The sequence below is a fragment of the Nesoenas mayeri genome (genome assembly GCF_963082525.1).
Source record: "Nesoenas mayeri genome assembly, chromosome: 14".
NCBI lineage: Eukaryota > Metazoa > Chordata > Aves > Columbiformes > Columbidae > Nesoenas > Nesoenas mayeri.
Window position 1 is genome coordinate 16694561 of NC_137556.1, and position 26942 is coordinate 16721502.

Here is a 26942-nt window from a genome sequence, read left to right on the forward strand (position 1 = left end):
TCTGAAGAAGAAGCAAAGAACTTCTTGTTGTGGAGTCCAGGGGTGTCTGGCCAGGGTGACAAGGTCCCCAATGCTCAGGGACCCCAGCTATGGGGTGGAGGTGCCTACAGTCCATCTCCGCTCTGATATGCGTATGTCAATGTAATAGATAAACTTTATGTGGAATTGTCTTAATACAAATTAGAAATCTAGGTCTGAGCATCCTCTAACCTCTGCCTGGTTGAAGCCTGAAAGGAGGAGAGCTTAATTCCTGACCCCTACATTAAAACACTGAAAGAAAATATGAGAAAGCTAATCCTGTGGGATGAGATTGGTTCTCATGCCTCTGTATTAAATTTGTGTAAAATAGCAAAGTGCTGAACTCAGGAATGCAACAACTGCTGTCTTGAATTTTTATTTTTGTTTTCTCCAAAACCATTTGCTGAACTAACAGAATGTTTCAGACAGTTTAAAAAAAAATAATAAAATAATCAGACTTTTTGAGAAGAAACGATTTTCCAAAACAACATCCAGCCTCTTCTGTCCACAAATGCTGATTCTAAAGTTTGTTCTTACTGATTAGGAAACAACAGCAGGATTGTTCTAGCGCTAGCTAATCTAACTCTGGCCTTCAGAAATATCTCTTTATTAGGGTTATGCTTGAATTACTTTGAATCGCTTATCTGTACATCCACTTCAGTGATGTTTGCTGTGTTGCTTGCTTTGATGCTTTGTTGTAGAAGGAGTTGCCATGTGCAGAAGTTGAGGCTGCGCTATTGAACAAACCACAGGTCGAACGTTGGGTCTCCCTTCTCACTTAGCAGTTCGAAGGTTTCTTCCTGGGCAAGGCATGAAGCATTTGTTTTCTTGCAACCGTGGATGGTTTTGCTTTTCAAAAGAGGTGTATCCTGATTTTGCCACTTTTCCTGTATAGGTTCTTGGTGTAGAGTGAACATAAATTTGCTTGTCAGAATATAGCAGTGTCTGCATGTCACTTCATTTCCTACTGCAAAGTTCACTTTTCTCATCACAGAAGATTTACCAATAGAAAAAAAAGCCACCCCAACTTTTTAAAAGTAGAAATTTCTTTAGGATTGATTGACCAGGGTGTTCCCACCAACATTTTGCTCGTTTGCGTTTTTCTAGATGCGTGTTCATTTGGTGTTGTGGTGGTTTTGTGGCTTCTTTTTTAATGCTCTTCCTTAGGAATATGTGAAGAACTTTTAAAAATACAGGAGACTTTAGAAATGGACCTTGATTTCCCATTATCAGAAAAATTGTTTCCCTTTTCCGCTGCTTGCAAATTTCAAATGTGGTACAACCTAGACTGCAAAAAATGGATTTGAAGTGCATGTTCTAGTAGACATGCTGTGGTCATTCAAGTCGTCTTTGCTTAAACAAGCTACAGGTCCTCATTGCTACATACTGAAAAACAGCATGAAAGCACAATTAGAAGATAAAACCACTAAACCAGGGATACAGGGAGGAAAAACTATGGAAGGAAGATTTCACCTCCGTGAACTGCAATCGTGTTTGCGCTGTTTTTCCCGCCTGGTTTCAATCTCAAATGTTATTAATTCCTGTATGGTAGAGAGGAGGCATTTGCTTTCCTTTTTTCTTTTTAAAAAAAGAAAATTCCATTTATTTTGCTTGAGCCTTCAAAAGGAATTGATGATGTGATGATCTTTAAAAGCGGACCACAGCACTATTTTCTTATTTTGAGTTGTGCTATATTTAGTGCACGCTTAGAAGTATATTCCTGCTTTCTTTTTTAAAGAAGCAAGCATGAACAATGGTATAAATCTAACATCTAGTTAAGTGTCTGGCAATGCAGAAACTGCTGTTTGCAAGATGTGTTACTATCTTGGCTTGAGGTCGTGTAATATTCTGCAGCTATTGACAGATCCAAAAAAAAAAGTGAAAACTCGATGTAAACATGGCCTGAAGTGCCGAGTTGCTGCGGCGCTTTTTGTTCTCTTCCTTTAGCTTCTTAAAGTAAATAGGTTTATGGCTTACAAATGTTCATCGGAGTAAAAGTTACCCTTGTTGTGGCCTGTGTCAGGCTGGGTTTGGACGGGTTCCAGTGCTGCTCCTCGGGTGCCACCAGGCTGAGTTTGCGCAGGTTCTGCTCAAGCCATCTCTCCTTCCCAAACAGCTCCTGCTGTATATCCACATGTGAACTATAAACTGCTGCTCCTGGAATGTATTCATATATAATCCTCCCAATATAAGCTGCAGGATTTGTTTTGCTTTAAAGCATGTGCTGCTTTGGTGGGGGGAAGTTAGGTTTAGCTATATCGAGAGTGACCCAATTAAAGCCTGACCACTAAAATAAACGCAAACATAGGAGAAGCTTCAGCTCATCTGTTCCAACTCCATCTGTTTCTGAACAAGCTCTAGTTAGAGTATATGATCTGTTGAATGGGAAATTCAAAATCAGACTGAAAAATGTGAAACCCTTAGACGTGAAGGGTGACAGCAGAAACTATAGTTAGGCATGATTTTACTTTTGGTTGTTTTCTTTTTAATGTTGCTTCTTTGGCTTGTTTGGACCTGGGTAATTCATCTAGGATGGTTAAAACTGGAATTTGCTGGGGCATAAGCAGTGCTTGTTATGAACTGCATAGGGAATAATTTACAGAAGCATAAGCAGAGCCCAGGGGAGTCCTGGGTGCTCCGAGTTGTGCACAGCCGGGTCCTGGTCAATCAAGCTAGATTTCTTGGGATCAGATCGTGTGAAGCCTCTCTTCCATTGGCTTTGAACAGTACTTAAAATGCAGTAATCCCCTCCTGAGTATGCTCAGAGCTTGAACAGCAGTGCAAGTTGAGAATTAAAAAGTGTCTTTAAATAGATAAGGGCATGACTGGGCTTAGCCCAACTTTTCTCATGGAGTAGTGTAATGAAAACGCTTGGTTTCAAGGAACGGGATATTCCATGTACATGACTGTGATGAATTATAGCACAGCATGTAAGTTTTTTTAGAAATACAGTAAACATGATAATGTTATGGCATTGTACAAAGTTGTTAGGCTTCTTTTCAGTATCTTCATTTTTTTAGAGAGATTCTTGCAGCAATTAACATGAGCCCAAGTGGAAAGAGCTGTTTGCAGCCTGGCAGGAGGGAGTCCCTGCTGTGCCAGTCCTTCCCTGCTGGTCTGAACACTATAGTACAAGCTGTGCTGGAGAAACACCTGAGCCATGTTCGCTGACCAGCCGGGGAAGAGGAGAGAGCGTTTGTGTCTGGGACAGATACCTGACACTGAAAGCTTCAGACATAAAGGCTGAAGTTGGCTTCAATTGCAAGTAATTGAAAATAGGGGTTCTTAAGGGAAAACCTGAACTATGAGCATCGCTGGTACTCCACCTTTAATAACTTTAATGACTTGTATGTCATAACGAAGAGTGGCGTGTGCTGAACAAACATCTCCATAACCTCATTCATTAAGAGATGAGTCTTTCAGTATCTAATATTACGTCTTAAAGTCAAGTAAACAGGACATTTTGGTTGAAACAGTCTGAGTTATGGAATTATTTACAGTGTACGAACATCACTTGGTGGGTGTGTCGGTGTGACACGAGGGAGCAGACAGATGATGAAGCTGATGGCATTGCCCACCAGCCTGACTACAGCCTCAAGACCAGGGCATAAGGGAGTGCTGTCTAAACACTGAACAAACAGGCACCATATCTAGAAATTTCCAATTGGGAAGGGGTAAGAGATCCCTTCACAAGAAAACAAGCAACGGCTCTCAGAGAGAGTATATAAATCACTTTCTCTGCCTTAGGGAAACAAAATCCCAATGTGGAGATAGCAGCAGGAGGAAAATAGAAACAAGTGGGAATATTTAGAGCGAGGTTTCTCTTTCAGTTCCCTTGTGCTCTATTTTTGTTCCTCATATTACACTTCACAACCAGTAGTCACCGAGAAACTGAAGCGTGTAGGTACAGCCGATTCGCAGACACTCTACTGTTATAGAGCTGCTCTCATTGGCAGCCCAGGTTTGACTGAACGTTGCTGTCCTTGAGGACCCCACTCCTCTGGAGCTTTCCTTTCTAGTTTTATTTGCTTTGTTTTGAGTTTTTACCTCTGCCTATGAACACTGGAAAAAATGCGAAATATCCTGAATAGGGCAAATCCTGTTCTGTTGAGCTGGGCAGTCTAGCCATTCCCTTTGAAACAGGTGGCCACTTGAGATGTGGTGAACTTGTCCATTCTGATCCAGATATTTCTGGTGTTATTTAAGAACAGTGAAGAAGTTCCTGTGCGAAGAGGTGATTGTTACTAAGCTTTGTAATTGCCACTGTGGTGCTGAACATGTTTCTGAATTGTTTCACGTTTGACAGTGTAGGTGTTGTGTTTGACAGATCTATTAGCGTGCCCTGTGACACTCCGGTGAGAGAAGGCAGGCACAAGTGAACTCATCTGGAAGAGGATTTGGTTTGCTGCTCGTCTTCTGTGGACTATTGATACTTAAGCCATCCGAGTTCGACATACAAACTCTCAGAACGTGGAGCCTCCTGTGATGGGCTTCAGCAGAGCAATCTGAGGAGGCAGCTCTTCAGTGCTCATCTGCACCAAGGGGTTAGTGTTAGTTGTGTCATATGCCAAGCTCAGTGTCATGGAGCAGAAAGTGGCTTCTCAGCTCTCTGATGTGGGGCCAGTTCTCAGCTGGTGGTGTACCTCTAGGTGGTAAATGAAGTTCATGTGTTTGACAGGCTTGTTCACCAACTCAGGGAAGAACTCTGTCCTTAGAACCTCCCATGGTTCTTTCATGAGCTTAAAAATTCATAAATAAGATAAACACATTTAACTAAAACCAAGCAGCAGAATGGCACAGCCATGTTTCTTCAGCTTGGTGAGGAGAAAAAAAAGTTATCAAGTTGGTGTTTTACTTAAGGTAATTGGAGAATGAAATCCAGATTAAATTTAAACTGTGTTTTATTACAAGTGCCCTGCAGCACCTCTTACTTAATGCGCAAAACAAGCTGCTGCTTTTTCCAAGCGCTGCCATAAACCATGTTATTTCCTTAGGTAAAAACTTTGGCCAGGATCTCCATAATGTGTCTCCCAGGCTAGAAGCTAAAACATCGAGTTTTTTGAGCCCTCCTGATGTTGGACGTTGAAGCCACAGATTTAAGTAGTTAACTGTGGATGTGGATTCATAGCTTCAGCTTTCAGAAAATTGGTCTTGTGGCAGGGAATTAAACTGGGTGGCTGGAAGCCCATACTGGTGAAGACCTTCTGAAGCATGCTGCTGGCCAAGTCAAGGGCACTTGACTTGCTTCTGAGCCAGTGTGTGAAGGGACATGGGTTCCAGCCCACTATTTTATAGCAAATAACACTAATGTGGTTGTATTTGTGCCCAGCTGTCTGCATAAGCCTTGTCAGTGCTAACTTCAACTATCCAAGTTTAATTTGCTGTTGCATGTCTGCCAGAGTATGGTGGGAGGGAGGATGTTTTCCCCGATGACTTCTGTTGACATTTGCAGAATAGAAGTGAGGTCAGCCGTTTGTTTGAAGGTTTTTCGTGCCTGTAGCAGCTCTCAGCCAGCACCTGTAGCCCAGCAGGGACCTTCCCAGCTGTAGCATGGGCAAAAGCGCTCCAGTAGTGATGGTGTTTGTTTCTTAGACCAGGGCATCAGTGAAACCAAAAGAATTGGTGTTGCTGTACAGTTTGGGGAAGCACATGAGAAGGTATTCTATTCTTCTTGGCTGCCCCCACAAGAAAAGGAAATAATTAAGGAAACGTTCATATGCACACACCGGTGCAGGGAAGCTGGCACGTGGGAAAGGAGCGATGGGCTTTTTTTCTTTTACCGAGGGCATCTTGCAGCTTTGATTTTTTTTCACTAATGGCAGCTACTGCAGAAGCAAGGCAGAACTTTAGTCTTCACCCCAAAACCTACAGGGGATGCGTGTGTGAAGGCTGAAGTTCGTTCCTTCTGGTATCACAGGCTCAAGGGAAGAGCGTCAGAGTGACATGGTTGCTGGTGGTCCTGAAAAGTAGCTCTTCTCTGGCTGGATCCAGGCTCTGCATCTAATAGCAATGTAAATAACTCCCCTGTCATAAAAGGGTGATCATGGACTTGATTGTCACAAAACTTATTTCATTGGGCTGTTGTATGCTGGGACCTGGAAGCGTCATCGCTGTGTAAATGTGGGGGCACCTAATGGGAAGGGGGGATTGAGGGAACAGTGAGCGTGAGTGAGCTGTGTTGTGAAGAACAGGAGCAGGCATAGAACAAAGATGGCACCAGTAACAAGCATGAGCTAAGATTGGGAAGAAATGAGAGATTTGAGAACTTTGTGACATAAAAATACATAGTGGAAGTTACTGTAGAAAAGAGGAGGTGAAGTGGAACAAGGAGAGAAGTGGGAGGAGGAAGCGATTGGTAAGTGCAGTTAATAGTAGCACCAAAGAGACTTTTAATTGGAAACCCGTTACAGTTAACTGCAGTTCTGCTCCCATGTGTTTCAGGAATGCATGTGGCAGGTAGTTTTCCTTTTGTCTGTTGTGTTGCTGATGCAGGTTATGCTGAGTTTAAAGCTAAGTGGTAGATCCACATTTGTGTTTACCAGGCCTCGAGCAAGCATGTCAATAATGTCATTTGTCATGGGAGATGGCACTACAAACTGATTTCAGATTTGTCTGTAGCAGACAAGGAATGCACCCTGATTCTGCCCTGTCTAAAGCTGCCCATTTTAACTGTTCGAGCATGAGCTCTTGTCACCTGGCAGGAAGACATTGACCCTAGTTGGTGCTGGAGGGAGACCTTGACCTCATTGGTATGACCCGTGGAGGCTCCTTTTAAATCCCCTGAGGGACTTTCTAAGTTGGGAAGGGGTGAATCTGCGGCTTTTACATTCTTTATGTCTGGAAGGATGAAAAACAACCATGGATGGTTCCTAAAATTCATTTGAACTTAGTTGTCCTTTACCTCTTTGCGGGATGCCAGTGCCACGTGCTGGAGAGCTGCTTTGGATGCTGCTGCTCCTTTAGAGGCTCTTCTGAGCAAGTCAGGCAGCTTTTTGCACGCTGGTGAGCAGGATTGCCGTGACTGAGATGCTATGGGTGCATCTTTCAAATCCATTTGGCAATTAAAAACCAGAACAAGTGGAAACCAGTGGCTGCAATTTCAGTTAAAAACAACTGCTTCCCACACCACAGAAAAACCCTCTGAATGTAGAAAGCCTGGGAATTTGGGGGTCAGTGAGAGTGTGTTAAAGACAAGCCCTGAGCAGTGGGAGCTGTGAAAGCTAAAGTAAAAGCAAGTGTACCATGGCTCTGTGTTTCTGGTGGAAGCACCGGGCTCTGTATCATCAAACCACAGAAGGGTTTGGTTTAGAATGGACCTTCACAGACCATCCAGTCCAATCCCCTGCCATGGACAGGGACATCTGTCCTGGGTCAGGTTGCTCTGTGCCCTGTCCAGCCTGGCCTTGAACACTTCCAGGGATGAGGCACCACAGCTTCCCTGGGCAACCTGTCCCAGTGTCTCACCCCCCTCATTGTAAACCATTTCTTCCTTATGCCCAGTCTAACACTCCCGTCTTTCAACTTAAAACCATTATCCCTGGTCCTGTAACTATAGGCACTAGTAAAAACTCTCTCTCTGTCTTACTTATAAGCTCCTTTTATATATTGAAAGGCTGCAGAGAGACCTTTTCTGAGCCAGGTCTGTCAGCCTTTCTTTGTAGGAAGCTTTGTTTTTATTGTGCGGGTTTGTTTAGCTTGTGAGCACTAAAGTGGTAATGAATGGCTTTTACCTGTTGAAAGGAGCTTCCTTGACTATATGCCATCAACTGCTTTAGATCCCTTTGAAGGCACGTGGTGACAGACTCTCCTTGCTGGCTGTGTGCAAGAACGGCTTTCGAATCATTCAAGGACACTGGATGATAGAGGGAGATCTGCGTGCATCCCTTTTCTTCCTCCCCCGTCATGGGTGAGGTCAAACCCTTGAGGCCAGCGGGGTGGTCAGTGTGAGCCATCGTAGCAACTTCTGCTTCTGGCCAGAACGTGCGGGTTGAGGACAAATGCTTTGCAGAGGTCACTGTAGTTTAACTTGGTGTGCAGCTCGGTGTACAACAGATGTAAAACATATCCAACAGTTGTCTGTCTCTTATTTTTCACTTGTAGGTTTATTCTTCAGTCTAAAGGAGTGATTCATAATCAGCTCTTAGAAAAACAGAGAATAGCTGAAGAGAAAATTAAGGAATTAGAGGTAAGTTTTTGGCAGATAATGATGCTGAAAGTAGAACATTGAAGGTCAACAAGATGCTGTTTGCTACATCCCTTGTTTTTATCTGGTACTTTTCATTCAGAAGGATTGTAACTAGGTGAAAATAGCGCCTGTTACGAGTAACCTACAAGTAATTCATGTCGCTTGGTTTCTTTGTTAGATCTACAACCCCAGTAGGGATGGATTGTTTGCTCTGTGTCCTGATATTAAATCTAGGGGTGAGAGATTCAAATAAGATTAGTAGGAACAGGGTTTAAAACTAGCAAAATGATGTTAGTGTGGTTATTTGCAGCAGATAGGTGGTGTGAAGCTCCGCCAGTGCCGTGCTTATTAAAAGTTTACACTGGCTCAGAACAATTGCACAAATTCATGGAAGAGAAATCCATTGAGAATTACCAAATATGTAGAAATAGCATCCTGCTCAGGAAGTCCTGAGCTAAAAATGTCTGGAGGCTGGGAAAGTACGATGAGGAAGTTCTGTGTACGCCTGCCCTGTCTTTACACTCTGCTCTGGGCATCTGCTCGTGGCTGCTGTTGCAGACCGGATCTGGGGGGAGATGGGACGTTGTTTCGACAATGTGGTCAGAGCACTTCTGTGTTCTTATGTTTATCTCGCTTGGGTATTCAAGGCACAGAAGAACATCTAGGAAATATGTATTTAGTGTCTGTGCAAGTTCCAATGTTCAACAAGTTATCTAGTGAATCTTGATTATCTCCTAGTGACTATGTGTACAGCTTACAGTTCTTCGGAGAAGATGTTCAAAATGTACTTTTCCAAGGTTGTTAGTGTATTTTTTTTCTTAATGCCCCAATAATGTAATTAATACAAAACCCTCTTCCTTGGTTTTTGAGGAATGACAGGAAAGGAAAAGACCGAGTTATGTCAAGCTGCTTATCACCTGTTAATGTTTTGGAGAAAGTGAACGTGCGGACCAACTAAGTAGGGACAAGCAGGAGTAGGAAGCCAGTGCTCCAACCTACTCAGACCTGTGCAGTTCTGTCTCTATTGTGTCCTACTCACACTAAAGCACAAACAGAGTTTGTATTTTTTCTAATTCCTCCTTAAAACTCAGCTTACCTGGGAAGCTGTAGGGCAAGCACATCACCATATGTTGTGTTGCCTGGAGTGTTTTCTGTGCCAGATACTAAGGGGTTTTGTGTTTCTGTCCATGAGAAGTTTTTCTGTGGAGGGAAAACGTGTAGTCCATGTGTAGGCTAGATATTTATGGTGGTGTTAATTCGGACAAGGCACAGTCATTTTTATGGTTATATGATAAATGTCATTGTATCCTGGCGACTCTAGAGCCATCCCAGATGCCAGTGGCTTTGCAGAAGGACAGCCCTGGGGCTGGGGTTGGAGAACTTCACAGTGGCACGTTTGGCCTGGGAAGTGACTGGAGTGTGGTTGGCAGCCCCTGTTCACAAACTGTCCATCGGGTCCATGGGACCATGGTCAGCTTTTTGGCTACTGTGCCCTTCAGCTGTGCATTTCAGTTTCTTCCTGCTCCTGGTGGGGAATGATCTTACCCCCTGAACTTTCTGGTTGCTGAGTTCAGCAGAATGGATGGAATTCACCCCAAAATTATAACCTTTGCCATTATTACCCAAAGCCCCAGAGCTGGCTGCTTTGCAAATGTGTTTTTGTACTTTGTAGCTCCCTGTTGCTTGAGTCTCCGGTTGTGACCACTGAAGTTCCCAGCAATAATGACTGCCTCAAAAGGCGCTGGGAATGGGAAGGTTGGGTTTTCTTTTTAAGTGTGGATAGTAGGGCTCAGATTGCCAAAACTTTCAGCAGTTTGTTTTGAGTGAACATTCAAGTCCAGCAGAGAAGTGGTGGAATCATCATCCCTGGAGGGGTTGAAGAGACGTGGAGATGAGGTTCTCAGGGCCCTTGGTTTAGAGCCAGTGTTGGGTTAATGGTTGGATTTGTTGATCTTGAGGGTCTCTTCTAACCAAAACAATTCTATGATCTTTTAACTACTCTGCTTCCAGCTGGCTGGCAGTTTTGTGGAAAGGATTTTCCTTAGGCTTGGGATTCCCTGCGGAAGAGGACAAACTCTTAGACAGACTAACAACTGCTGGAAACTGAGATTTCAGGGGAAATACCTGGGTCCAAGTCAGAGAGCACTTATCACAGGAGTAGGGGATTTTGCTGTCCTGAAAACAAGTTGTGACAGAGGCAGGAAAGAATGTGAAACTTTGTGACCTTGTGCTTCCACTGCATCGTTGTAAAGCAAATATTAAACCAAGATAGGTTTGAACTTCCCTCCATCCATTATTAAAAGTGGAAGAATTTGAAAGCTTAGGTTTATATTTTACATTGTTAACTACTTTATTACCTATTCACATTTCGCACTTTGCATAGTTGAGTCAAGCTGGTCATGGCAATCCTTCAGTATCCACATGGTGTGGCTGATCTGGGTACTCATGTAGTATGAGCTTGAGTCAATTATGCTTTGCTATTACGACACTGTTGCCAAGGTATTGTGGAATGCATGTTTTTGATACAAGCCTGATTTTGAGCGATGCTTTCAGCACGAGCTTGGTGCTGTTTGCATAGGAGCACAGCACAGCAGTCTAGGTTCACTGCTAAGCTCTTCGGTAAATCCATCCAGTGTTGATGCAAGAAGAGCTCCTGAGTGCTGACCATTTGTGCACATGTGGGCTTTAACCTGCTTCAGAGATGGGAGATGGGTTTCCCGAGGTTCACAGCTGGCAGAGTGAACTTTGAAAACACTGAGGCGTTTTGCATCTGGTTTGAAAGCTTCTTTTATCCCTGCTCTGATAGTCTCCATTGCAATGCATGATTGCAGTTATTCCCTTTCCCCTCTCTTGGGCTCCTCTGCTGCTGAAGCGATGCGTTGCCTTTTTCAAGGCAGCACCACAAAATTGATGTGATACTCCTAGTTTGGTCGTCCCTGCTGCTCATCACACGGCAAAGCAGCAAGGGGAACCAGACCTGGCTTTGTACAAGGCTGGGAAAATAAGACTTGTCTGGAATCTGCATTGGATGTGCTCAGTGAGAACTCTGTGGAAACACCTAAGGGTGTGGATGTGGATGAGGGGTAAATACACAGCCAGTCCATTACTCTGCAAAAAAGCAAGGGAGCTTTACCCTTTGTGTTACGGCTAAGGTGTGAACGTGAATACATATACGTACATATGTAGCATTCCTAATTTCACTAGCTGTATATAATCATTTGGAATCCAAATAGACTGCCCAAGCTTGCAGGCAAAACACACATGCCTGCTTAAAGGCTTTGCAAGCGAGGCTTACAAAAACCTGCTTGGATCTAGCGGGGATTGATGGCACAGACTCGCTCACATACTGGCACGGGAAGCGTCCTGCTTAGTAGTAGCAATTGGATTTTTCCAGTCCTGATACTATCAAATTCTTGTTGTGTTTCACAGTACCAGGGGTATGTGTTAAATCTATTTTGAAAGCATTCTAAAGGGATGAGCACAGACTCTTTTTAGCTCAGCAATGTTTGTGCAGTATTAGGAGAAAAACCAAGTAATGTTTTTCTTCCCTTGTTTGTAAGGAAACATGATATGTGAGGGGTGGAACAATGCTTTGTTTCAGGAAACGTTATCCGTTTCCATTGTAGAGCTAGATGGATTCTGTTTTTAAATGTGGCATTTTAAAAAGAACAAACTCTATGATGTTATAAAGACATGGAAAATTGATTCTTCGTTAGGGGTGGAGAAAGTGATTATTGCTGTGTTTTCTCTGATAATATCTGGTAGTCCCCTTCTCTCCTGCTATATTCAGCATGTTTAGTTGTCAGGCGTTGTCAGACTAAATTGCTAAAAATAACAAATAAGGAGGAGGCTCTGCTGGGCAGCTCTGACTACTGTGTGCCACTGAATTTAGCTCCTATGTGAAAAGGGCAAAACCAACCTTCAGCTGTCTTGTTGAACTGGATTTCTGTTTGAAACTCCGACCACAACATTGTTGTGTGCCTGTTTCCCAGGCAATTCTTCCACACGGTTGTGGGAGACTGGAAGTTTACTGCTGCAGAGATAAAGGGTTGGTTGTTTTCTTCTTTGACTGCCTGGAGTACAAAATAACAATTGGGCGATCTATACCTAAGTGCTTGATTTCTAATTCAGAAATTCATTGTGTGATCTCTGAAATGCAACGTGCAATTGCCCTATCGCACATATAAAACTTTTTTGCTCTTGTTCACGGTAGAGAAACAAACACTCTGTTCTCAAACAGCGCTGTGCTTTGTGTTTAAAGGCTTAGATGGTGTTGCAGGGCTCCTTCCTGGTAAAGTTAAAAGGTGACTGTGCTGCGGTGCCTTACGGTGACCAGCCATCAGAGGTGACAACTGACTTCTTCCCTGGTGCTGCTTGACTGCAAACTTGCTCATGCTGTGGCTTCCGTTTCTCCAATCTTCTTTCTCTAGGAGCTTTAAAATGGCTTTGCTGCAGCCCTGAGGTGTAATGGTGGTGCCCCCTTCTTCATGAGTCGACTGGGCAGCTCTGGTTGCCACAACAGTTTTTTCATACCCTGTGGGAACAAAGATGTTAAGCAGGCGAGGTGTGGCTGGGGAGAAGGGCCCGATCCTGGGAGCGGATGTTCTGCGAGCAGGAATGGCTGGGATAGACCTGCTCCGTGTGGCCGCGTGCTCCTGCGACCACTCTATGAACGGCTCTTCGTTTTTTATGTCTAAATCATCACCGTGGAGGCCAGTTCTGAGGGTGACTTTAATGAGAGGAAAACAAGTCCCTTGAGATTTGTGGTGCGCTTTGCAGGCCACTAATTGACCATCAGAAGGTAACAATTGTTAGGCTGTTCCCAAGATAGATCAGTTTCTTCCTGGGATTTACAGCATCGAAGCTCTCATCCCATGGTTGGCTTGGGATAGACCAGTGCCCAGGAATGTGCGGTGGGCTTTTTAAATAAACAGGGGAAAATAAGGAATGCTCTTATTTGCTTTGGAGAGGGGAAGCCTCAAGAATAGTCTTCTGTGCTTTAGCCTGGAGCAGATTTTACTTTGGATGAGTGTGCTGTTCTCTCATTCCATTGCTGGCATACACGCACGTACTGAGGACATGATTTTAAACACATGTGGTCATGAAGCTACCCCTTATTTCTAAGCGTGTGCATGGACAAAGTCAGTCCCCGTTTTGGTGTCAGCCCCACTGATGTTCCAGCTGCCTCTGCTCTAAGCCACAACCATCCGTGCAACCTGGCGGCTTGGCCGCAATCATGATTTGCTGCCTGTACAAAACTCCTTTGGCATGGCTCGTTTGCAGATTTGAGATGTTGCTGGAGAGCAGATTGATTTTTATTTTCTCAATTTGCTTGTCCTGGAAGGTGGTGTGATGTGCGCTGGGGTTTGTTTGTTTGTTTTTCCCTCCTTTGTTTCCCGTTCTCCCCACAGTATCTGATATTTGAGAATTCAGAGTGGTGGTATCTCCTCCTCCTCTTGCCCCTGAATCACACATCGGAGTTTCATTAACTCTCCCTTGCCCTCTATGAGTCAGGAGTCCAGATGTTCTCTGAACTTAAGAGAGACAATAAATACATCTGGAGGGTCACTTGTTCCTAGAGGTGATCTCCCTCTGCTCGCTGTAGTGGGGAGGCTGGACGCCCGATGTGGAGTATGGAAGTGACCTTAACAGCTAGCATTTGGACTTGCATGGGGCTTTTAGGAGGAAGCTGTGGGAGCTCCACAAATGATGGAGATTGGTGTGAACGTGAGCATGGAGCCTCACCAGGCCCCCTGCGACAACCAGCCACGCAGTGGCCTTAAGCTTCTTCATCTTGCATGGCTTTGGGTGCCCAAGGCAGCTGCAGGTGTCTGGGAAGATCCTTCTGGGCGTGGACATCTGGACTTGGTGACGTTCCTGGGAAATGTGTTTCATCTTGGCTCTGTTGGCTTCCGTCATCCAGGCCTGAGTCTGTGCCTTCACTAAGGGCTTGCTCCGGCTTTTCAGGCTGCAGAGCTGGAGTCTTGGCAGTCTTGGCTTGCTTTTTGAGGACACGGGTGGTCTGGCTGCCTGCCTGAGCTCGCTGTCACCTGGGGAGCATCCACAGGCATGACGGAGCTGTCAGCACCGCTCTGCCCTCTCTGGTGATGCTTGTTTGAACAAGGGAGTAGCTGAAACTCTTTTTTTCCCTATGGGTCTGGCTGCCTTACAGGGAGGAAAATCTGCATTCTAATTCTAATTCAATGAAAAGTACTCTCAGCAACGAGGAAAAATAGGATTTAAAATAATAAAACGGTGAGAAGCTTAAGAGTGTAATGGACACAGAGCTAACACTATCAGGACAGAATAATTCTTTATGGAGGAGGCCTCTGTCATTGGACTGGGGCCATACAAATTTTAGGTAAATACTGGAGGAACTGGGGCATAGCTAATGCTGCTCTAATTCTTTCTGTCCTCTAAACTGACTGTGCTGATGGTAACATGAATAACAGGCCTTATTTCTTGCTTTTGAGGCTGTAATGAATCACTGGCTTAACTTACTACTTCACGTTACAAGCCTAACAGTGTTATTGTCACTTGTCAAAAGTGAGGACACCATTGCATTCCTGCAGCCTAACTTAGCGTGCACGTTATGCTGTTTCTCTTTTATCCAAACTGCATCGTCTCTCATCCCAGATAAATGAAAGTTGACTGTGCAACTAGCACCTTGCAGCTCTAAAAAGGAACAAATGCTTTTCAGTAATCACAAGAAAGGTGTAATTTTTCAAAGACTGGTTCTGATTCCTGCGGTAGGTTTGTTAGATAAAGCTCCAATAAGAATATGTTCCGCTTTGAGAATTGCGTAAGAAGCTTGTCCTATGTTAGGCAGTGCACAAGTCACTGGTTGCAAAACATGATGTAATCTTAGAGGCACTGAAAGAAGAAATCATCACATTTAAGAGGGGATTCCCAGCTCTCTGAAAGGATCTTCCACTGGTTTAGACCTGGGATGGCTTATGAAAACTTTAACATCTCGCCACATTTTTGTGAAGAGCGGTTGTGGGTGATGCTGATTTGGCCGGATCTTTCGGCTGGAGCAGCCATTCACCCCACTAAGTTTCCAAAATCCCAGATTTTTGCAAGCAGCTGCTTAATTAGTAATTCTTTGTTAGTCTTCCCTGCACTGCAGACTGCAGAGTAAGCATACAAACCAGCTGAGAGGGCAAGGGCTTCACCGAGGGAGAACTGGAATTTGATGACTCCTTATTTTCACTGTTTCTACCTTTATTTTTAGGTGGGTAATTGTAGATTTTAAAAAAACAGGAGAATAATTAACATGGGTGTTGGTTGCTTCCTTTTGAATCCTCTATGATCTAGTTATAGAGATGCTTTCAAAATAAATGTACCCCTGAACTTGTGTTGGGATCTTTTGAAGGGGAGGATTCCTCCAATTAAAAAAACCTAATTTGAAAAAGCTTTTCAAGCAAACATTGCTCATATTCCTTTGTAATCCAGGTGAAAGTGATATATGTTATGTGTTAATTAAAAAAACCACTACTGCTGCATCTAAATGATTTTGTCCATCCAGGAGCCTACATTTAGTTGTCTGGGTCTGAAAACGTTGCTTGTTTTCTCCGATTAGCATTAAGCTGCTCTTATGATTACACTGAAATCATTTAAACACAAAGTTGGTAGATAAATCAGTCTTTGACAGTGAATCAGACCCTGGTATAAAATGACAAAGCTCTCTTTTGTGCTTATGGCTGCGGAACTATCCAAAGCAGAGAGCCGAGCTGGACGCGGGTCCCTCTCCAAATTCCTCCTTGCATGAGTAATGGTTAGTCACCAACCCAGTGCCGCTGTCCTTGCCTTAGTCACCAGCCCTATGCGCTCGCTTGTTGCTGCCCTTTATGCTGAGCAGCTCTGGGAGGGGGATTATCCGTGCCCGATAAACCTTCCTCCTGCCCCATCTCCTCCATCTGGCCTGGGGAGAACAGGAAACGATTATTTGGAAAGCGTGCTCCTGCGTGTAGACCTGACCCAGCCCTGAGTCAGCTTTGTAAAGCCGCACCTTGCTCGCCAGGTATGCGGGGTGGCTGTCACGGCCGCTCCCTCCCTCCGTAATGTGTTCCCAGCGGGGATGTGGCTGCTTTCTGCCTGCCAGGCAGCCGAATTAAGGGGGATGCTGGTTAGCTGGGAGTTTACATCATGGTTTTATTGCTGATTTGTTGAGTCTGAAATTTTTTCTTTTAAAATGGCCTCATTTGGCCAGGACTGTGAGAGTGGAAAGGTGTGGGATGGCTTTGCAAAAGCCACATTGCTAGAAGGTGTTCTGATGAGCTGTACTGGCTCTGCAGGGCCGTAGAAACCAAAGCACCGAATTAGGGAACTTAACACATTTTGCAAGAGGCACTTTGGTGCAGGAAACTTCCACCAAAGCAAAACATAGGGGGTTTTGGAATCTGGGTGAGTTTCCCCTCCCCAGCATCTGTGTTTGACCTGCCTCTACTGTCCAAAGTCTGTATAGGGTGCAGCATCTGACCTGAAGCAACGTGCCTCCAAAAACCACTCTAAGTGGGTAATTTTGCGAAGAAGAGGTGTCTGTAAAGGAATCCACTGAGTTGATAATATATTTCTGCTGCCACCTACTGAAAGGCTCCCAGTAGGTTTGATTCTTTAGTAGTTAACATCATGTTCAGCATCTACATTGCCCTTTCTTCTCTTGAAAATAGCCTCCCTTGGTACCAAGTATGCAAGCAGCAGGTGCTTTTCCAAATTGGCTTTCTCAGAGCGTCAGGGTGCTACGATAATGATGGGGAGGCGCCGCTGGTTGTGTTCTAGGTAGGATGGATGTATGATGGAAGGGGATTTGCACCAGCAGTTCTTTAGGAAGGTGCCTCTAAAGATCCTCCTCAGTTGGCAAGTGCACTTGTATGCTTGATGTCTTTCTTCACTCTAATCCAGATGGTTTTGAACTGACCAAGAGCCCCCGTTACCTTCTGGAAAGAATGGCTAAGGGAAAACCCAGGGATCTGAATCATCACTTCTCTTAGGTAAATGGTATCATCGTGCTTCTGTAAGCAGCTGTCGTCAGAAACCAGCTGGGCTCCCTTCCTATTGCAGTTCACTCACTCTTGAGCAAACTCCGGGCAACTTCCTGAGAGCAGTAACTCTGCTTGGGAAGTCTTGAAGTGTATCTAAATATTTGGTGGTTGCTGTAGTGTGGTAATTCCCGATGTGTGCGTGTGTGCCACAGTGTTGCCCTGGGTGAGGACGGGTGCTGGGTGGACTCCTTAGGGCGTGGGGCTGCCCACTGCTGTTCTCCCGAAGCAGCAGCAGCCGTGGGCTGTTCAGCAGGTCACCTCCTTCCCCCTGATGGGTTCCAAGTGGAATCCTGTTAAACAGAGCGCACACCCTAGGCGCATCATTGCCTGTGATCTCAGGCTGACCAAACTGTTTTCCTTGCCCACGATGTGTGTGATGACGGCTTGATGTGCTGTTCTCCAGCAAGGGGGTTCGGGCAATTCCAGCCACCAAAACAGGGGTGTTGGCCTTGGGAGCGAGGAGCAGCTCACGCTTTTGCTTTCCTCTCGGGGAAGATCCTTCCCCAGACAAGTGTGTGCTCCCAGCTCTGTCTCAGGTTCTGCTGATCACTTTCCCAAAGAGTGCGCACACAGAGCCCTTGAGGAATGCCAAAAATGACCTGGGTTAACTTCGGGAGATACAGAAACTCTCGGCTAGCAGATTTATTGAGACAGTGTCACAAGATGAGCTGTATCAGGGCTCCTATTTGAGGCACTGGGTCATGCCTGAAGACTCCGCAGCGTTCCTCGACGAAAACCTTCTAAGCGCAAGTAGTGGGATGCCAGCATGTGGTGGCTGGTGGCCAAGCACGTTGCGCGCTGTGGGGCAGGTGGTTTTCTCTGCCAGGGAATCTGCCAGCCTGTTTTGTCCTCACAAGCTGGATGTAAAACCAGTTTGTAGAAAAACAGTTTGTAGTTCTTTGTTTTTTTAAAAAAAAGTTGAGATGAGAAGGCATGTTCCAATACCAGATCCTTAAATTTCCATGGAAACATTTTTGTTTGGGTTTAAGCGTATTTGTGTTTTCAGGTCAGGGGTTGAAGCTCTTTTTCTCTTGCTGAGGTGAAGAGGGAGAAGTGGAATTTGAAGAGCAAAAGGAGTAGATGTTGAATGAGAAACCGCTACTTGAAACGGGAAATTCACCTGTGAGTGCAAGGCGTAACGCAGCGTGAATAAGCTGTGGCTGCCCTGCATTGGTGTCCTGCTGAGAGCAGAAGTGCCGTTCTGGCTCTTTGGGCTACACGTGCACCCTGCGCAACACCGGGCTGAACTGCCACCCCCGACAGGCTCTGGGACACCTGGGTCTGGCTGCCAGGCTCTCTCTGAAGGCAAATGCGTCTGAGTCACAGTGCTGGGGGAATTATGTTGCTCTGATCATCGAAAGCCCGTCTGAGAGGAGCTGATTAATGGTTTTTTCTTGCTGTGGAATCTGCGATGCCGGCTCTTTAATCTGCCAGGAATGTGAGGTCTGGGTGCGTCATCGTGCTTCTCCAGCAAAGCACCGGTCTCGCTGGCTCTGTGATGCGGTGGGACTGGAGGTGGAAGGCTTGAGGATGAGGTGGCTTCCCGCCGTGTCAAAAGGCCACAGGCCACCTCTCTTAACCACAACCCCTTTTCTTTTTCGGGGTGTGAGCTGTAATTGTATTTGCATTAAATCTAGTATTTCCGCAGCTGCTGCCAAAACCAAATAGTGCGGAGCGGGTCAGGGCACAAGTTTTGCTCATGACAGGGAGCGAAGTACAAGGGAGAGACGTGGTAAGGGACAGTGCTTGGGTGAGCGTTTGTGGTGTTGGTTTGCCGTAACCAGCAGTGCCAGGGCACAGGCTCTGTGCTCACCAGTAAGAAGCGTGCGCGGTAAGGGGTGGCTGCTCTACACAGCCCCTGGCTGGGGCTCATCAAGCTGCTGCTTCCCAGAGCTTGTGCTTTGTATACAGGAGAAATGATGGGGCAACTCGGAGGGGATAGAAGGGGCCAGGCTTGGTGGCATCATTTGTGGTCAGGTGCAGGAGAACCTCAGAGCCCCAGGAGTGCTGGGAGGTCCAGCTGGTGGGGTTGGCTCTGCTGCCCAAAGAAGAGTTTGTGGCCATCGCTTGTTGCCATCTGTCCTGGTGCCAGGCAGCCATTAGCATGGCAAACCGGCTTCCGGAAAGCAGATTTAGGTCAAGGACATTTCCTTTTGGGCTAGTTCAGACAAATCATCGGGGCTGTGGTTTGTCCTGCAGCCCTTGCTGGCTGGCGAAGGTGGCTGTTGGCAGCGGGATTAGTTTAAAAGAATTATAAAACTACGGGCTGGGAGACCTTGACAGCACTGGCTTTTTGGGGGCATCTTCTGCAGTTTTTCGCCCTATCAGCTGTTCTGGATGTGGTCCAGACCTCGCTAGCCTGTTGCAGTATCCGTGTGTTTGTCTTGTGTCCCAGTGCAGATGTCAGTGCCCTTCCTGTGTGGGTACAGGGAGGCTGTCACCACAAATAAGGGGTTGGATGAGAACCGGTGTATTACTTTTTTCTACAAGATAACATCAAATATTGAGGTTAGTTTTAGAAGCACATGAAAATAGATGAGAAAAGTAAGAATTAAAACAGGTTTACCCTTAGAAATGTGGGGAATCCTTGGTCATAATACCCAACAGCAAAGTAGTCTGCTTTAGGTCTCAGAATTTTCATGATGTTTTCATAGAACTTTGCTAGTTGAATGTGAAAGCAAAACCAACAGCAATTACTTGTTTGGGGCTTTTTCCCATTTATTTCTCAACCTGTAGCATGGTGGGAACAAGTGAGGGTGCAGGAGCTCGTCCTGTGCTGGAGCAGGGCAGCTGCCTTGATTTGAGCACGTGTGAAGCGTCTTGCCTGCCTGGAGCTCTGTACCAGCAAATCCTGCTGCCTTCTCACATTGCTTCAGCCACCTCTGAGGTGTCCCCCGTCTCCCCTTCCTCCTGTCTGTGATGGAGAGGCTGCTTAGAACCTTGGGTCATTACTCCTTGTGTGAGAGTTACTGTGCATGAGTCATGCAAACGAAGTGGCGTTTCCGAAAGCTGTGGGGTGGCTGCAGGAGAGGTGCACGCACTGCCCTGGCCAAGCAGGTGTTCACAAGCTGTGCCTCTTATGTTTCGACTCCAGTGTAAGTTGGGGAATGACCTATTAGAGAGCAGTGTAGGGGAAAGGGACCTGGGGGTCCTGGGGACAGCAGGGTGACCATGAGCCAGCACTGGGCCCTTGTGGCCAGGAAGCCAATGGTACCTGGGGTGTGTTAGAAGGGGGTGGTCAGTAGGTCAGAGAGGTTCTCCTGCCCCTCTGCTCTGCCTTGGGGAGACCACACCTGGAATCTTGTGTCCAGTTGTGGCCCCTCAGTTCCAGCAGGACAGGGAACTGCTGGAGAGAGTCCAGCGCAGCCACCAAGATGCTGAAGGGAGTGGAGCATCTCCCGTGTGAGGAAAGGCTGAGGGAGCTGGGGCTCTGGAGCTGGACAAGAGGACACTGAGGGGGGACTCATTCATCGGGATCAATATGGAAAGGGGGAGTGTCAGGAGGATGGAGCCAGGCTCTTCTGGTGACAACCAGTGACAGGACAAGGGACAATGGGTGCAAACTGGAACACAAGAGGTTCCATTTAAAGATGAGAAGAAACTTGTTCCTGATGAGGGTGGCAGAGCCTGGCCCAGGCTGCCCAGGGAGGTTGTGGAGTCTCCTTCTGTGCAGACATCCCAACCCGCCTGGACACCTTCCTGTGTAACCTCATCTGGGTGTTCCTGCTCCATGGGGGGATTGCACTAGATGAGCTTTCCAGGGCCCTTCCAACCCCTGACATTCTGGGATTCTGTGACACTCAAAGTGTATTTTGCAGTGTGGTAAATAAATATCTAGCAAGTGGATGTGGTGGCCGTGAACCAGGAGGCTGCACTTGCCCAGCTGCTGACAAAACAGCCCCTTCCCACTGCACTGTCTGTGTTTTCCCCTTCCTGCCTGGCCGCGCTCTCCATGCAACTGCTGGGGAGACCCCAGCACCCTGTGGCACTGCCCGTCTGCCCTGCAGAGCGTGGTCCTGATTGTGTGCTGGGAGTTCAGGCTTTTCTGTGTCACCTTTACCCCGTCACCTTCCCAGAGCAAGTCTCCTTTCTCAGTCCTGCCCTGAGAGTCCATGACTCAGGCCATGCTATCTCTTGCTGGTTTGAGTAACCACCTTGTCTGGCCAGGAACGGGTGGGTGGGTGGGTGGGGGCAGTGTACGACACTGCTGGTGTGGGGAGCAGGTTGGGGCTCTCGATCTGCAGCTTGTAGGTTGTGTGGCTTGCTGTGCAGGGACAGTGTGCTGCCCTGTCCTGTTGGGGTCCTGACTGGAGTTACTGGTGTGGAAGTAACAGCAGGTGCTGCAGAGAGCAGCACCTTTGATTTCCTGAGGGACCGAACCCAGCAGTACAGTTCTGGCATTGCACTGGAAATTCCCTGCTAGCTGCACTTGCCGTGGCATGGCCAACAGAGAATTAACATTTGAAGCAGCGAACGCACCTTCACAGGAAAATATATGCAGCTAACTGGGTGGTGATGTAAAACCTAGCAGCCAGAACGTGGGGTCAGAGCACGTGGGGTTGTCTAGGGCTGCCAGTCATCGTGGACACGTGAGTTGGTGGCTGTGGCGGTGTTCAGGCCACAGGGAGCGGGGACCGCCAGCCTGGCGGAGCAGAGCAGCCTCCGGCGTGGGCTCCGGGCTGCCAGATCTCTGGCAGAGCTGGTGTGGCTGGCGGTGTGTCAGCCCGCCTGCTCACAGCGCTGCTCCCCGGGAAGGCGACCAGGGAGAGATGGAGTTTCCTGTCTAGACCCCAGTAATAGCGGTGAGGAGGGGTTTGCACGCAAGCTGCTGCTCTTTCTCCTGTGGTTACCAAAGCAAAACTGAAGCCTCAGCTCCTCAGAGACGTACACTGTCTCAGAAAATGCAGTGGCCATCTGCTCCTCGCCCCTCCTTGCTCCGGGCTGTTATTTGGAGTGAGCGCCAGCTGCTGTGCCTGCAGGAGAGCTCACAAGTTTGCAGCCCCCAGCTGCAGGTTTCCCTTGATGCTCAAGGGATGCTCCTTAAGCTTGGAAATCAGTCTCCCTGCAGCTGACTCATGGAAGAAAGGGGTAAAAGCATCAGGACCAGCCCAGACCCTCTTGCCCCAGAAGCTACATGACCATGGAGAGTGATTGAAGGAAATACAATTTCCCTGAATCCTCAGCTGCCTGGGGCTGCAGGTGGTGCTTAAGAAATGGCATTAAATCATGTCCCTCTGCCATGCAGCAGCCCTGTGTCTGGGCTGTGACAGCCGTGAATGCACCTGTGCACCACGTTAGTGCTCAGGGTCCCTCATTGTCAGGGGCAGGGAGCCAGAACCATTTCATAAATTGATTGCATTAAAAAATGTTTTAGTAATAAATGAACACATGGAATTCAACAGAGTGAGGAGGAGCTCAGGCATACGCAGGTTTTATGTGACCTGTCTCCTCGTGCAGCCTTCAGATTGGTTCCTTAGATGTGACATCCCCAGCGTCTGTCCGGGCAGCGTGAGAAGGGCTGGCGGTGGCAGGAGTGCTGCTCGTGCGTCAGCAAGTTGCCGGCAGTGGGAACCCCCGCTGCGCCTCCTTTCCTAGTGGTTTCCTGAAAAGCAGCTCTTGTAAGCAAGAGGGACCGCGTGAGAGGGACAAGGAGCCCTTTGGTGTACCCACGGCCCTAGCTGTCGCTAGCAACCTTTACTGTTCAGACAAAAGCCCTTTAGTACTTAGCAGTGAGGCTAGAAGAGATGTCCTCATGGCACGGGCATTTCAGCTGAGTGTGCACAAGTGTTACTGCAGGTCTGCTGCGAGCGGATAGATGGGGAGTGATGGCAGCAGGGCTGTCCTGTGTGCGGGTGGATTTTCCTTCAGTTGTGTGTCCCAGCAGGGGAGGCTGGCGGGGGAGCACCAGCTGGCTGGGGCAGTATCCTCTGGCCCACACAAAAGCCCCCTGCTTTGTCAGCACCCAGACTAGAAGGAAAAAATGCTGCATGCAGAATTCCTATGTTGGGATGCACAGCTTTGGGCTGCTGCCCTGCCAAGCGCAGCCTCATTAAAGCTGTTTAAGGAGCCACCACCGTGTGTATGTGGTGATGATGCCAGGGAATTTTGGATGGAAAGGAGGATTTAGAAAACTGGCTCAGCTGAGAAGAGCCCTTTTTACCCAAGTGCAAAAGGATTTTGCTGTTGTCTCTGTAAGGAGGCCGTAGCATGTTAATTCCTCTCTAGGCTCCCAGTGTTACAAGACCTGATTTCATTTTCCTGCCCCTCTGTGGTTAATGTACCCCACTTTTTGTAGCTCTGCTGTTGCAACAACCCTGTTAGTTCCAAGGAGAAGTTTCAGTGGGAACAAAATTTGAAGTCTGTGTTAAACGTTGCCCAGTGTTAATATTTAACACTTCCAGGATGCCTCTGGAAATGAGTAACCGCTGTCCTGCCCTGGGAAGCTCGCAGGGTCGCGCGTATCCCCATGAGGCTGCTTGCAGCTCTGCGCTGCCCCAGCGGCTCCGCACGTGCTGTCAGCACCAGCGCGGACCTTAACTCTCCTCTGGGATTTCTGCCTTGCAGCAGAAGAAGTCGTACCTGGAGCGGAGCGTGAAGGAAGCAGAAGATAACATCCGGGAAATGCTGATGGCGCGAAGGGCGCAGTAGCTGGGCGGTTGCCCCCAGGCCTCCCCAGCACCCTCTGGGTGGTTTTGGGCAGCTCTGCCTGCACGCTGCTCACTGCTGCCCAGCTGCACGAGCTCCATTCTCCAGCAGTTTCAATAAAACTCGTCCGCGGGGCCTGAGCTCGTGTGCCTGCCCCCTCGGTGTCTCAGCAGCTGCTCTCCCTGTGTGAGTTTGATGGAGAGAGGAGGCGGTGGTGGGAGTTGGGGTGGGGGGCCCTTGAGGGAATTCTGCTTCACTTTAAAGCAGCTGTAGCCCTTGCCCTCCAGAAAGAGCCCGTGTGCTCCTGGCCACTGGGGAGGCTCACTGCCTTGTTCTGCTGGAGCGGGCTGGTGAAGCTGCAGCAGGGAGGCGGGCAGAGCCCATCACTGGCACCTCTGGGCTTATGCAGGTGGTCACTTGTTCTGTCTCAGCAGGGACAGGCCCTGGTTCCCTCCTTGCACACGGGCCTGGCAGAGCCCCAGCGCAGCAGTGAGCCTGTGGAGGGCCAGTGCCACCCTGTGCTTCGTGCTCGCAGTGCACCAGCCCTGTCTCTCCCTTGCAGCTCCTGGGGATCCTGGAGCCAGGCAGGAGCTTGCAGGTCCCATTGCTGGCACCCCCGTGCTCTCGCCTGGTGGACACGTGGCCACTGTCCCACTCTGGGCTGGACCTTCGTCCGCTGCCCCCAGCTCCCAGGCCGCCTCACCCGCTCACCGGTTGCTCCAGCTTGTCTGCTGAGCCTGTGCCGCACGTCTGTGGTCACTGCCACGTCTGATCTGGTCCCCTCACACCTCACACAGACATGCACGCTCAGTGCGGAGTCCTCGCCCAGGACGGTGTAAGTGGAATTTAGTAAAACTGGACACACTCTGCTGACCGGGTGCTGCACAAATGTACTGACCAGCTGGTCATTTACACCCAAATGGTCCTTTCATCCCCTTACATCACTATTTTTTCACAGTTGTTCCTCCCAAAATCATCTATACCTCTGCCTTAGGGTCCTCCACTAGACATCCCATAGCAGTTCCTGTGTAATCCCGAACAGCTTGTCCCTGCTCCAGCCTTTCACCACCAGACATCAACCCTGTCTTCCAAAGGGCGATCTGGAGAGCTGCCGTGGGTCAGCCATGGGACACGGGGCTGTGGCTCTGTAGGGCCAACCCTGGGAAAAGGCCCTGCACAGCTGTCTGTGCCGCCAGTGTCCTTGGGTCGGGTTCCTGCCTGCCCCGTGCCCGTGTGCTCCTCCAGGCTGGTGGTTGGGGCTGTGGGAGCCTAACAGACCCTGGGTGTTACTTGGGCTCCCCTCCCACTGGGTGTCCCCGAGCTCCTGTGTGGGTGTGCAGAGGTGCTTTATCCCGTAACTGACCATGAAGGGCCACGTTTGCTTCCCAACCTTGGCCCTGGTGCCTGGCAGCACCAAGTGAAGGTGCAAATGTGGGGGAAGGAGGCGGGTCTCGGACCAGGTGTCCACCCACTCTTGTCCTGGGCAGTGAGGATCAGCCCATAGCCGGGCTCAGCAGCCGGGGCATCCCCGCAGCAGGGGCCGGGGTGCACCGGGCTGGGCTGAGCGCCACCCCTGCCCAGCCCTTGCGCTGCAACTGGACAGGCAGTGCCCAGGCGCACTGGACTGGTGGAGCCCCCTCTTCTCTGGCGCTGAGCCTGGTTTCCCTCACAGCCCCAGGCAGCTGGCACCCGGGCAGCTAGAACTCCAGACAGCCCTTCTGGTGGGGCAGGAAAGATGGGTTATTCCCTCCATGTCCCCAGGCGCAGGCACTGTGGCACTGAGGACTGTGTGCTGCTTGTGATGGGTGCCAGAGCAGAAGACAGAGAGCAGCAAACCCAAGTCCTCGCCCCTTCCCACACTGGGAGCAAATGGCCCTAGACCAGCTCCTGCTCCTACCTGAGCAGAGCAAGAACCAGCCTGTTGCTCAGGGCTGTGGGCTCACCTGGCGGCCAGCAGGGCCATTGCTGGGAGCAGCCAGCAGGCTGGGTGTGCTGACCCCCACGCTGGCACGAGGGACTGGTGGGACGGAGAGGTGGCAGCCAGGCAGGGGCAGCTGAACAGTCGCCTCACTTTACCCCCATGCCAAGGCGGGGTGAGCCGGGGCCGCCCTCCTGAGCCCCGACGGCTGCTGAGCTGCCGGAGAGGCGACAGTGACCATTCCCAGGGCAGGGAGCTTATGGGTGCCCGGAGCAGACCTTGGGCTGCAGCCTGCAGGGGGGCAGCCCCACGCAAGGGGCTTGAGGGCTCCTGGGACAGGCTGCTGCCAGGGACCCTCATCAAGCCAAACCAGATCATCTTGCCCCAGAACAGAGCCCCAAAACTGCAGGGGTGTACCAGAAGCAGCAAGCACCCAGCTGGGCACAACTCCCAGCAAAAAAGCACAGAGGAACCCATCGATGTGCCTTGTGAGGCCTGTGAAAGCCTTGCAGCACGGCAGCCACGTCCCTGCCCTGCAGGGCACAGCTCAGCCCTGTCCCTGCATCGGTTCCCTTGCGCTGGGATACTGGACCTGAGCTGATGCAGGAGCAGAGGCTGAATGCAGCGTACACAAACCAAGGGACACTGCTACAAAAGGGTGCAGGATTGCCAGGTGATCTTCAGGGAACACACAGCAAAGCCAATACCTATCCACCCATCAGGACGGGTTTTGCTCCCAAGGGCGGGAGAAGAGCAGGGAGCCAGGGCCGTGGGCAGGAACCAGCCCCTGTGGTGATGAGCCACAAGTTTCCCTTCTGTTCTGCAAACAAAAGCTTTTTAATCCCTCTGCTGGCCAGGCATGTCATGAAACAGCTTCAGCTACAAATCCTCAAAGCTAAATTAATCCCTAGCCTTCTTTCTTCTTACCCATTAACTGACCTCCCCCAAGCCTGTACTCTGCAGCAGGGGGATGACGGATCAGCGCTGAAATCAAGCGGGATCAGCCATCGCCCAGGAGCACATGCAGCAGCTCAGCATGTGCCACCACAGCTCTGCATCCTGGGAGCTGCTGGAGAGGCCCCTGGTCCCAGAAGGGACCTGCATGTTCCACCCTGAGCGAGCAGAGACATGA

At 48.6% G+C, this 26942-nt stretch overlaps 1 protein-coding gene across 1 annotated transcript in view; it reads left to right on the forward strand.

Annotated features, from left to right (window-relative positions):
- The window catches only part of PFDN1 (prefoldin subunit 1), a gene marked incomplete at its 5' end in the record, with an annotated part of 29542 nt that extends 5464 nt beyond the window's left edge, over positions 1 to 24078 (forward strand). Inside the window, 2 exons of the mRNA XM_080353102.1 lie at positions 8119 to 8203; positions 23812 to 24078. Coding sequence (XP_080209228.1) covers positions 8119 to 8203; positions 23812 to 23895 — 169 coding nt within the window. The 3' untranslated portion in view covers positions 23896 to 24078. The remainder of the gene's footprint in view (positions 1 to 8118; positions 8204 to 23811) is intronic.
- Between the last annotated feature and the right edge of the window lie 2864 nt (positions 24079 to 26942).